At 49.5% G+C, this 10,334-nt stretch overlaps 1 protein-coding gene across 2 annotated transcripts in view; it reads left to right on the forward strand.

The window, feature by feature from the left end:
• Nucleotides 1–10,250, forward strand: part of LOC113215996 (protein TANC2) — a 51,612-nt gene extending 41,362 nt beyond the window's left edge. The window contains exons 4-22 of one of the 2 annotated variants that reach the window (XM_052271340.1): nt 2,614–2,734; nt 2,830–2,979; nt 3,120–3,266; nt 4,108–4,506; nt 4,642–4,773; nt 4,871–4,978; nt 5,055–5,309; nt 5,389–5,648; nt 5,730–6,019; nt 6,096–6,363; nt 6,450–6,745; nt 6,824–7,295; nt 7,408–7,620; nt 7,723–7,881; nt 7,961–8,129; nt 8,261–8,612; nt 8,705–8,912; nt 9,025–9,125; nt 9,212–10,250. In XM_052271340.1, coding sequence (XP_052127300.1) covers nt 2,614–2,734; nt 2,830–2,979; nt 3,120–3,266; nt 4,108–4,506; nt 4,642–4,773; nt 4,871–4,978; nt 5,055–5,309; nt 5,389–5,648; nt 5,730–6,019; nt 6,096–6,363; nt 6,450–6,745; nt 6,824–7,295; nt 7,408–7,620; nt 7,723–7,881; nt 7,961–8,129; nt 8,261–8,612; nt 8,705–8,912; nt 9,025–9,125; nt 9,212–9,404 — 4,293 coding nt within the window. In that variant the 3' untranslated portion in view covers nt 9,405–10,250. The remainder of the gene's footprint in view (nt 1–2,613; nt 2,735–2,829; nt 2,980–3,119; nt 3,267–4,107; nt 4,507–4,641; nt 4,774–4,870; nt 4,979–5,054; nt 5,310–5,388; nt 5,649–5,729; nt 6,020–6,095; nt 6,364–6,449; nt 6,746–6,823; nt 7,296–7,407; nt 7,621–7,722; nt 7,882–7,960; nt 8,130–8,260; nt 8,613–8,704; nt 8,913–9,024; nt 9,126–9,211) is intronic. The other variant, XM_052271341.1, reaches the window with a different exon arrangement.
• The last annotated feature ends 84 nt before the right edge of the window (nt 10,251–10,334 follow it).

Raw genomic sequence — 10,334 nt, forward strand, 5'->3', positions numbered from 1 at the left:
CAGGAAGACTTTTGCCCCAAAATATAGCAGGATGAGCGGGTGTGCGCTGGTTGTTGGTTTACTACGGTTACGATAGTAAACGAGTGTAAAGTGTGGAAGGCGGCGGTTAAATGTGGAGTGCCAAAGCCATGCAGTTTACTGACATTGTTGCAAAATTATATATATGCCCAGTAACAGGGAGACTTTTGCCCCAAAATATAGAAGGCTGAGTGGGTGTGCGGCCGGTTGTCGGTTTACAACGGTGACGAGTAGTTCGTGTGGGCAAACGCCCTGCTGAGCTGGCCGTCGGCCGTGGGGTCCAGCTGGGTCCACTGCGCGCGCTTAGGAGGGCCCCCGGAGACTGCAGGCGTGGCGCGGCGCGGCGCTAAGGCGGCCGGAAACGGCTTGACGGCCGTCCCATTAAATCGTCCCATCCAATTATGATTTAGCGTGTAAACATGACGGCGAGCCCAGAGGTGTGGGAGCGGGCGTGCGAAGCGCTTTCGAATCTCCTCGCGCCAAAACGGACCGCGGCGGGCGGGCGAGCGGGCGGGCGGCCCGGTGGAGCGAGTGGGAGGAGACGACGTGGATGTCGTGCGGGGGGCGCGGGCGCGAGCACGCGGGACCCCCCCGAGCGACGCGTCGCCCAGCGGGCAGAGCAGCGCCCCGCAGCGGCTCAAGCCGCGGGGGAAAACACCTATTTTTATGGAGGCTATTTTGATCGCTTCTTTAACCGCTGAAAAAGGCGTGGCGGGCGTGTGGGTGCGGGGAGGCGGAGGGGTGGAGGGTCCTGTCCAAATATTTACGCGTCGGTGTCGCCGCCGCGGCCCGCGGTTGGTTACCGCCGCGTGTTCGGGGAGATAACCCGCGCTCGCTGTAAATTTACAGGCCTCTTTATAGCGTAATTATCTATCGGAATGGGCGCCTTTACGGCCTGCGCCCTGCCTCGCGCTGCCACGGCTCCTCTCGGAGTGGGCGGGGCCGGCGGGGCGAGCCAGCCGCCGTACGGAGCCGTCGTGCGCGCTGCGCCGCGCCGCGCCGGGCTGCGGTGCTGTGTTTATGGGTTTAGCGGCCGAGATAGATGGATCTCTCGGATTGCCTGCTTGCAGACGTAGGTGTCTCCCCGCGTCGCGCCCATGCCGTGGCGAGGCGTGGCGTGCGCCGGCCGTTGCGGCGCGGGGTGGAGGCCCTCCGCAGCATCAGCAGCCTCCACGCACGTCGTGGCCCGAGGGAAACGCCCCCTCCGTCTGCCAGCCCGTCGGTCCGTCCGTCCGTCCGCCCGCTCGTCTGCACGCCTTATTATGCACTCCAGCAATTAATTAATTAATGACCCCCTCCCCCCCCCCTGTTTCCTCTTCACACTTCCAATTGTCATCCGTCCGCTTCTGCTAGACTCGCTTTTGCGTAATTGCGGCGCGCCACGCTTTTCAAAAAGAAAACAAAAAGAAGAAGAAAAACAAAATGAAAGGGAAGGACGTGGCGTGGTGGACTGGCCGTTGACGGACCCCCCCCCCCCCCCCCCCCCCCCCCCCCCCCCCCCCCCCCCTCTCTCTCCCTGCCCCGCCCCTACAGCCCCTGTCCGTTCCGTTCCACCCCGGCGACAGAGCGTTTGGGTCGACTAACAGCATGAGATGTCTCATCAGGGCCGATCATCCAGAAAGTACGCCCGCCATGCGCCGTTACGAAGATATGACAAGTTCAGCCTATGCAGGCTCTCATAGCGCCGAAGTGATAGGCAACATCTCGCCTGCAGTGCATGCGTGTACCGCGGGGTGGCCTACCTGGGATCTGGCAGGCGCCGAGCTCCCGTAATTTACCGAATGGATCTGAGAAAAACGCACGTACTTTCTGGGCGATGTCGTCACAGACACGACAGTGCAGGGTTCCCCGAGGGATGCCCTTGACGAGGAGTCGAAATACTGCGATTAACAATTATTTATTAATTTATCAATTGTTCAATTAATTGATTACCAAGCGCCGCAGATCCGGAAATACAAAAGGCCCCAGCCGGGCTCTAGACTCGGCAGCTCAGCTCGACAGGGCGGTGTCGGTGAATTATTAGACAGCCGTGGAGGGGGGGGGGGCGCCGCGCTCCCCGCTGCCGCCGCGCCGGAAGGAGGACGACGACGTCGACCACGTGGTGGCTCGGCGTCCTGCCCTTGCTGCTGTGGTGGTGAGGAGGCGCCCCCGCCCCCCTCCCTCCTCCCCGCGCCTCAGCTCTCCTTTCCCATCTCTCTTCTTTACCCCATCACACCTCCTCCTCCTCCTTCTCCTTCCGTCCCCCTCGCACACTCATTACCAGCCCATCTCGGCGCAGGGAGTGACGAGGACGGTCGGCGTAGGGCGGACTGCCCGCGTCCCGGACGCCCCCCGCTGCTGCCCCGCCCCGCCCCGCCACTCCCCTTTTACACCCGGGCTTTGCAGGCCGGCGGTGCGCGCCTTGAAACAAAACGACGACCCAAGCGTCGTCTCGTCCTGCCGCCCTGTCCGCGCGCTGTACTGCCGGAATGCAGGGAGGAGGAGGTGCAGACCCTGCAGACCGCCGCTGCCGGGGGGCGTGCGCAAAGCCCGAGGCCGCGTCCGGGCGAGTAGAACTTGTGTGTTTGACTGACTGTCTTCGCTCTCTGCCACCAGGCGTACGACGGCTCCCGGTCGCCCTCGCCGGCCATGTCCCCGGCGCTGTCGCCCAGCCCGGCGCCCCCGGGCCCCGGCAGGCTGCCGCGGCCGCGGCCAAGGGCCGACCCCATGACGCAGAGTGAGTACTTACCACTAGCCGGGCCGCGGTGTCACCCACCGGCCTCCCGTCGCTCCGCCCGCGCTCATGGACGCCGTCCTTCTCTCTGCTTGCAGGCTGCCCGACGCCGCCCCAGAACAGGCGGCGGTTCTTCCTGCGCTCGCCCTGGGGCCTGGGCCTCCGGCGCTCCGCCAACAGCAACAGCGACCCGCAGGACTGCGCCCAGGACCAGCAGGACGCCAGCGACTCGCACAACGCGCTCTCAGGTAGGCCTAGGCCCCCCAGTGAGTGCCAAACATGGAGGCCGATCCGGGAAAAGGCGCCGCGACCGGCGCGGGACAGAATCCCATATCATCACTTGGTGATCTGGTGTACGGTTAGAAATGATTGCTTTTGGTACATACAGCGGTGTGGATGACGACATCGGCCATGGCGGGGGACCTCGCCGGGGACGCGCGCCACTGGCGCAGCGTGGTGCTGGGCAAGATCAAGTCCCTGTGGTCGGTGGGCGGCGTGGGCGGCAGCAGCGGGGCGGGCATCAACCAGCTAGCAGGCACGGCGAGCACGGCGTGCTGGAGAGTGGATTTGTTTGCAGTGCCGTTTGCAGTCCAGTGTGTTGTAGACCCCCATCCCTCTAGTCACAAAACACCTTGTGAGCCTCTAGTAGCGGACCCGGCTGGAGTGTAAGTCGGGCCTCTTTGCATGCCGGCCCGACACAGCAGGCTCTACAAAACATTCTAACTCTGGCTTATTTGAGTAACTCTCACCCGTGCTTTGCCGAGTTCCATTAACTTTGACAGTCATTTTGCTGTCGGCGGAGAATGAGGATCTCTGTTCGCGAAGCGGTTCTCCCTCGGCTCGGCTTCGGCGCGAGTGCAGAGCGCAGTGGCGCGCTAGAGTGGACTTCCCTCCCCGCGCGTGCATGCATGCTGATGCTGGACTTGATTGTGGGAGTCGAGCGGGGCGTGCCCGGGCGGGCCGGCGAGCAGGCGAGCAGGCGAGCGTGCGGTGTGTGTGAAAAGAGCTAAAGGCCTCTCTGCCCGGCTCGTGACATGCATGGCTGGCCACGGAAACACCCGTGTTTTTCCTCACACAATGTGTTCCATTTAATTTATTAATGTCCGGTTATATCTCGGTCCCATTATCACTACGCCCCTCCCACCACCCATGTGTTGCTGTAGCCTGGATTTTCTTTTATGACTCCTAAATAATGCATACTTTAATTTACAGTTGTGTTCTTCTTTAGCACCAAAAAATTTATTCTGTTGTAGAGAGTTGATTTGAGTGTGTAGTTTTAGAACTTTGTATTTCTGCTGTGTGGTTTTCTGTAGTTTTGTTGTGTTTCAAAGACTTTGCGTTTTCTTAACGTCCTGTCTCTCTCTTCCTGCGCGCAGACGATGACACGGTGAAGCCGCTGACGAGCGCAGCGGCCGCGCGGTGCAAGTCCGGGCGGTTGTCGTCCAGGGCCTCGGAGAGGGCCTCAGAGAGGGGCTCGGTGCAGAGCGCGCAGAGCGACCTGTACATGCGTCTGGGCCTGCTGCTGGACACGCCCAACACCCCCGCCAGCACGGGGCTCACCACGGCGATGGTCCACTATCCGGCCTCGCCGGAGCTGGCGCAGCGCCCCACCAGCGGGGCCTCCAGCGGGGCCTCCAGCAAGCGCGGCTCCACGCACGGCTCCAGCAAGCGCTACGGCTCGCTCCAGGAGTCCTGCGCCTCCTTCTCTTCGCTGGGGAGCCTGGACGCCCAGCACCTCCAGTCCAGCAACACTAGCCCCGTGTCTACGCTCACGGGTAAGCCCACAGCCGCGTGGGATTTCCCTCGGTGGCCCAGACCCCCATCCCCCCTCTCTTGTTTTTTTTTTGTTTTTTTTTTACTTTTTAAACTATCCGTTTATTCATGATGAAATTTGCTTTCTCTCTTGCCAGGCTCCTCTGAGGCAGACACACACCTGAGGTCAATGAAGGAACCATCCTCAGACAGCATTACCTCGCTGATGTCCATGTCAGCACACAGTAATGCTTCTTCTAGTCCAGTCACTAGACGCCACTCTTTAACAAGTGAGTTATTACGGATTGCTTCTTCTATTTTATTAACATGTTTATTACTTCAAGCCAGCCATTCCTTACATAATTTTAATCTATCCTCTTTTGTCAGCTTCTCAGCCTGGTAATATTGAGGAGCTTGGTCTATTTCGAGAGAGAAGGAATTCAATCAGGAGATCAGCCCGCAGTGGCACCATCAAAGGCCCAATAGACCCTAAAAGTGAGTTGTATTCTCAGCTGTGCAGTAGTACTTTAGTACTTCTTTAACACTTGCTTAATCTTATTTAACTTTGCAGTCCGTTTTGCTGCATACCGTGCACCACCGCAACAACCAGTAATTCTGAAGCCTCTTTTCTTTGAAGTTCCCCTACAAGAAGTAGAGCCTTTGTTTGTTGGGAGGCAATGGCTTGTACGAGATCTAGCAGAGGTATTAGAATCTCAAGATCAGGGTATCATTATTGCAGGAAATCAAGGAACTGGAAAAACTGCTATGGTTCTCCAGTTAGTTGACTACAGCTGTTTTGGAAGAAGACATGAGCCTCTCTATCAAGGTAAGTTCTCATTTCATTCCTTTTAATGAGAGATTCATCTATCGAGAAAGCTTGATCATTTAAATTTGATTTGTCACAGACCACGAAAATATGCCGGATGATAGCACACAAGGCATTTATAGTCATCCTCATCTAGTCTGGGAACGCTCAGAACGTGTAGCTGAACGCTTAGCCTTGCGGCATCTTGCAGCTCATGTTGTAGCATACCACTTTTGTCAAGTAGACAACCAAAGTACCTGCCTGGTGCCAGATTTTATCCATTCAATAGCTGCTCAACTTTGTCAAGCCCCTCAGTTAATAGCTTATCGGGAACTTCTTCAGAGTGAACCCCACATCCAGGTAATTATTGTGCCCTGTTTCTGGATCTGAAATGATGCAACCTTTATTGTAAAACACTATTGAATTATTTACCTGCTACAGGACGCTATTTGTATGAGGGAATGCATAGCAAACCCTGACCTAGCTTTAAATCGAGGAGTCCTGGAACCTCTCAGCTCTCTACGGCGAGTTGGGAAGATCCCACCTGATACCTGTCTCATCCTGATTGATGCTATTTGTGAGGCTGAGTATCACAGGACTGACAATGGTCTCTCTCTAGGCTCATTTCTAGCAAAACATGTTCCTACCTTTCCACCCTGGTTGAAAGTAGTTGTAACTGTGAGAACACAGCTGCAAGAAGTAGTTACTGGTCTTTCTTTCCACACTATTAGGTAAGCAAAATGTTTTGTCTATCAACCTGCCTTTGTACTTGTCTGTATTTTAATTCAATTCTTGCTTGTTTCTCAGCCTTGATAAATTAAATACCAATGATAATCTTCAAAAAGATTTGCAAGACTACATCATTTATCGAGTAAGCAACTCACCTGGCATCCAAAACAACATTGGTGGGAGTTCTGGTTCTACATCAGGCAGTGGTACACCATCTGGAAAAACAGAACAAAGCAGATTTTCACAGCATCTTGCTAGTCTTGCCAGAGGATCATTTTTATTTGCAAAACTAACATTAGACCTTATTGAGAGGGGTCACATAGTAGTCAAATCTTCCTCTTATAAAGTAAGTATTGCACACAAATAAATCTAACGTGTAATTATCTTTTTTAAATCTTAATTTTATTTTACTTTTCTCTTTTTCCTAATTAGGTATTGCCTGTATCACTATCTGAAATATTTTTATTGCACTTCAACCTGAGGTTTCCAACTTTGCGTTCTTTTGAGAAAGTCCAACCCATATTGAGTGTGTGCTTAGCAGCACTGTATCCCTTGACGCTCCTCGAACTATTTTACTCTGTAAATTCCCTTCTCACAGATTCTTATCTGTCGTGGGAAGAATTTGTTCAGAGGTTCAATATGCTTGCAGCATCAGGCCTTTTAGTCAAACGCAGAGACAACACCTATATGTTTTTCCATCCATCATTCAGAGAATGGCTCATCCGAAGGTTTGCTATTACACACTTAGTCTTGTTTCGTATCTCATTGTTACATTGCCATGTATCTAACTTTCATAAAATTTCTAGGGATGAAAAAGACAGCAGTAAATTCATGTGTGATCTTCGATCTGGCCATGCTGCAATTGCATTCCGTCTCTCTAGAGTTCAGGCTCCTCTTGATGATGAACACTCTTTAGAACTCGGTCATCATATTCTGAAAGCGCACCTGTATAAGAATATGACTTTGCACCGATACTCTTCAAGAGAGTTGCAGGCACATTGGGTTGCTTCAAGCTCGGCTGATGTGTCATCAGCATTGTGCTCCTTACGGAATATTTATAATCCAAATGTGAAAGTATCCAGGCTTCTTCTTTTGGCTGGTGCAGACCCCAACTCAATCACTGACTTCCTAGGGAAAGCTCCTGCCTTATGTATGTTTGCCCATGAAGGGAATGCCGAAATGGTTTCAATACTGCTGGAGTTTGGGGCTGATGTGGAGTTGACTAATAGTCAGGGATGCACTGCACTATCTCTAGCTGCCACGCGGGGCCATGCTGAGGTAAAGTTCTTAAATTCAAAGATTTATTACATTTTCTCCTTTTTTCAGGTGGTGTATTTTAAAATATTGATTCTCTATCTTCCTCTCTTTTTTAAAAAAAATCTAATTGCAGGTTGTGAGACAGCTTGTTTCTGCTGGAGCTAGCTTAGGTCATGCAGATATGGCTGGACAGTGCCCTTTGGTTCATGCCGCACGGAGTGGATGCCTTCAGGTTGCGGGTTATCTGTTGAGCTGTGATTGGGTTGTCAACAACTGCAATGAAGTTAGCTTGGGAGAGGCTGTTCAACAAGCACTTATTGCTGCTGCAGCTCAGGGACACAATGAAGTGAGTTTCTCCCCCCTCTACACATGATAATGCTTGTTCATGAATATTCTAATGATATGAATTTCTTTGAAAAAAATTGATTCTAATCTAATACTTTTTCAGCTGGTGGAGTATTTGTTAGATATGCCTGAAGTTCTGATTGATGCCACAGACTCTCTTACCGGAGAAACTGCACTTACTGTGTCCTCTATGAATGGATGTCACAATGTGATATCAACACTCCTGCAGAGAGGAGCCTCAATAGCAACAGCAAACAGAAAGGTATTTCAAAATTAAATCAATACTTTACTCCAGCTCAAAAATTTTTTTTTATCAACTTTAAAATTTATGAAATTTACAGGATCTGTCAGCACTTCTTCTAGCAGTAAAGGAAGGTCACTGGGCAGCAGCAGAATGGCTATTGCAACATCAAGCCCCACTTGAGCAGACTGATGGGAGTGGACGCACCGCTCTCATGCTTGCTGCAGCTGAAGGACATGTTGGATTGATAGAGCTCTTACTTGACAAAGGTGAGTTGAACATTAAATTTATACTTTAGACTGGCACTGCAAAGGCGTCCATGTAGCCCCATTGCCCATGCTTCCTCCCATAAATGAGGGATCATGTGATTTCTTCAATTAAACTTTTCCTTTGTGACTAGGAGCTTGCAATACATCTCAAGATAAAGATGGTCTAACTGCTCTCAGCTGGGCTTGTGCCAGAGGACGATTGCAAGCTGCACAGTGTCTTATAGAGAGGGGTGCATTGGTGAATCATGCCGACATAACAGGTCGAACACCATTAGACCTGGCAGCCTTCCAGGGAAATCCTGCCCTAGTTACTCTGCTCTTGGAGAAAGGAGCGTTAATAGAACATGTTGATATTCACGGGATGCGCCCTCTAGACAGAGCCATTGGTTGCCGTAATGTGCAAGTGGTACAGTGTTTCCTCCGTAAGGGAGCAAAGCTGGGTCCAGCAACTTGGGCCATGGCCGCAGGCAAACCTGAAATTTTGTAAGTTTATAAACAATCGGAAAAACTTTTGCTGCATTAAAAAAAAAAAAGAATTACAAATTAAAGTATTCTACCTCATAAACTCCTCACAGGTTGGCCCTTCTTAATAAATTATTAGAGGATGGCAATGTGCTGTATCGTAAGCTCAGGCTGACCGAGGCATCTCACCGATACTCATATGCTTTGAAGAAGTTTCCAACAGAGGCAGAACTTGGTGACTCTGGTGATAGTATAGCAACGTTCCAACAGTTGCGTATCAACTTCCTTTTAAATCTATCTCGCTGCAAGCGGAAAATTAATGTAAGTATAGATTAACCTTGTTAATGATTTGATGATTAACCCTCTTATTTGACCACAACTACATTACTATCCCCTACTAACATTTTTTTCCTTGCTAATTCTCTGGTTTTAGGAACCACAAGAAGCCAAAGAATTGGCATGCCAGGTTATTAAACTCAAACAAGGTTGCTATGAAGCGCTCTATGCACGATCCAAGGCAAACGTGGATTTAAAGTAAGTACAAATATAATTAATTTATAACAATTACCTAGGCTGTTATCTTTAATGCAATTTTCTAAATTTTGGTTGATGTTATGCAGGTTATTAGATGAGGCTTTAGAAGATGTGCAGGAAGCACTCCATGTCGCACCACACACAAACAAAGATGTTCGTAGAGTACTCCTTCGTCTAAGAGATGACATACGTCAAGCCATATCACCATCAGAAAAAGCTTGTGGGTCCAAGCTGGGAGCTTCAGTTGATACATTAGCTGACACAGAAACTCGTCTATAAAAAGTCTTCAAGGTTTTGTCATATGTCCTTTTCCAAGAAAGTTGGGATGGATTAACTAAAACAGGGCTAAGAAACTTAATGATTGATGTGATACATGATAGGTAATCTACGATATGTTTGCTGTGGGATTTAAATTGTTATAAGTTACCTTTTTATGATTTCCCCACCCTTCAACACTTTTTATTCTGGTTTGCATTTTGTAATTTATAATTTAGACCTTTATGGAAACCATTGAAACCAACGTGTGTTATGCTGATGGTGCAGGCAAACAAGCTACCCCAATGAAAGGTAAACCTGTTTTGTATGTATTTGTTTTTCTCTATGCAGAGTAAGAATATTTGATCTGCAATAATTGTGCTAATGTACTGAAATACTATTAGATAAAGACAAACTTCCTGTTTTATTTAGAGTCCTTTGAATAGTATTATCTATGATGAAATATGTATTTACTTAATGTTATTGTTATGTTTGTGAGTAGTCTTGAAACCAAGAAAAATTAATACTCTATAAATTAAATTGTTTTATTGTATCCATTTCTATCTATATTTCTATGTTTTATGAAGAAAGATAATAATGATAGTTCTTACTATACATATTTATTGTTTGCATAGTATGCTGAAATTTGGCTCAAAGAGCGCAATAAAAAAATTTACCTAAAAAGGTAATTTGTTTATGCCACCAACTGTTGTAAAACGGTTTCAGGTTCCAAATAGTTGTTTTTCAAAGCTTCTTATTCAAATTTATGTTTATTCCAAAGAAATTGTGTTTTTAGAATACTGATAATTCATTGTTATTTCCTATTGTTCTCAGATGACACTGCTTGCCAATAAATTATTATGATTCAAAGTTGTTGAGTGGGTCATTACAGGGCCTACATATCGTGTCCGACCTGTTTCATTCCGACCACGGTAAAATGGTGGTACCCCGAAT

The sequence above is a fragment of the Frankliniella occidentalis genome, unplaced genomic scaffold (assembly GCF_000697945.3).
Source record: "Frankliniella occidentalis isolate FOCC.00 unplaced genomic scaffold, Focc_3.1 Scaffold158, whole genome shotgun sequence".
In the NCBI taxonomy this organism is placed as follows: Eukaryota; Metazoa; Arthropoda; class Insecta; order Thysanoptera; family Thripidae; genus Frankliniella; species Frankliniella occidentalis.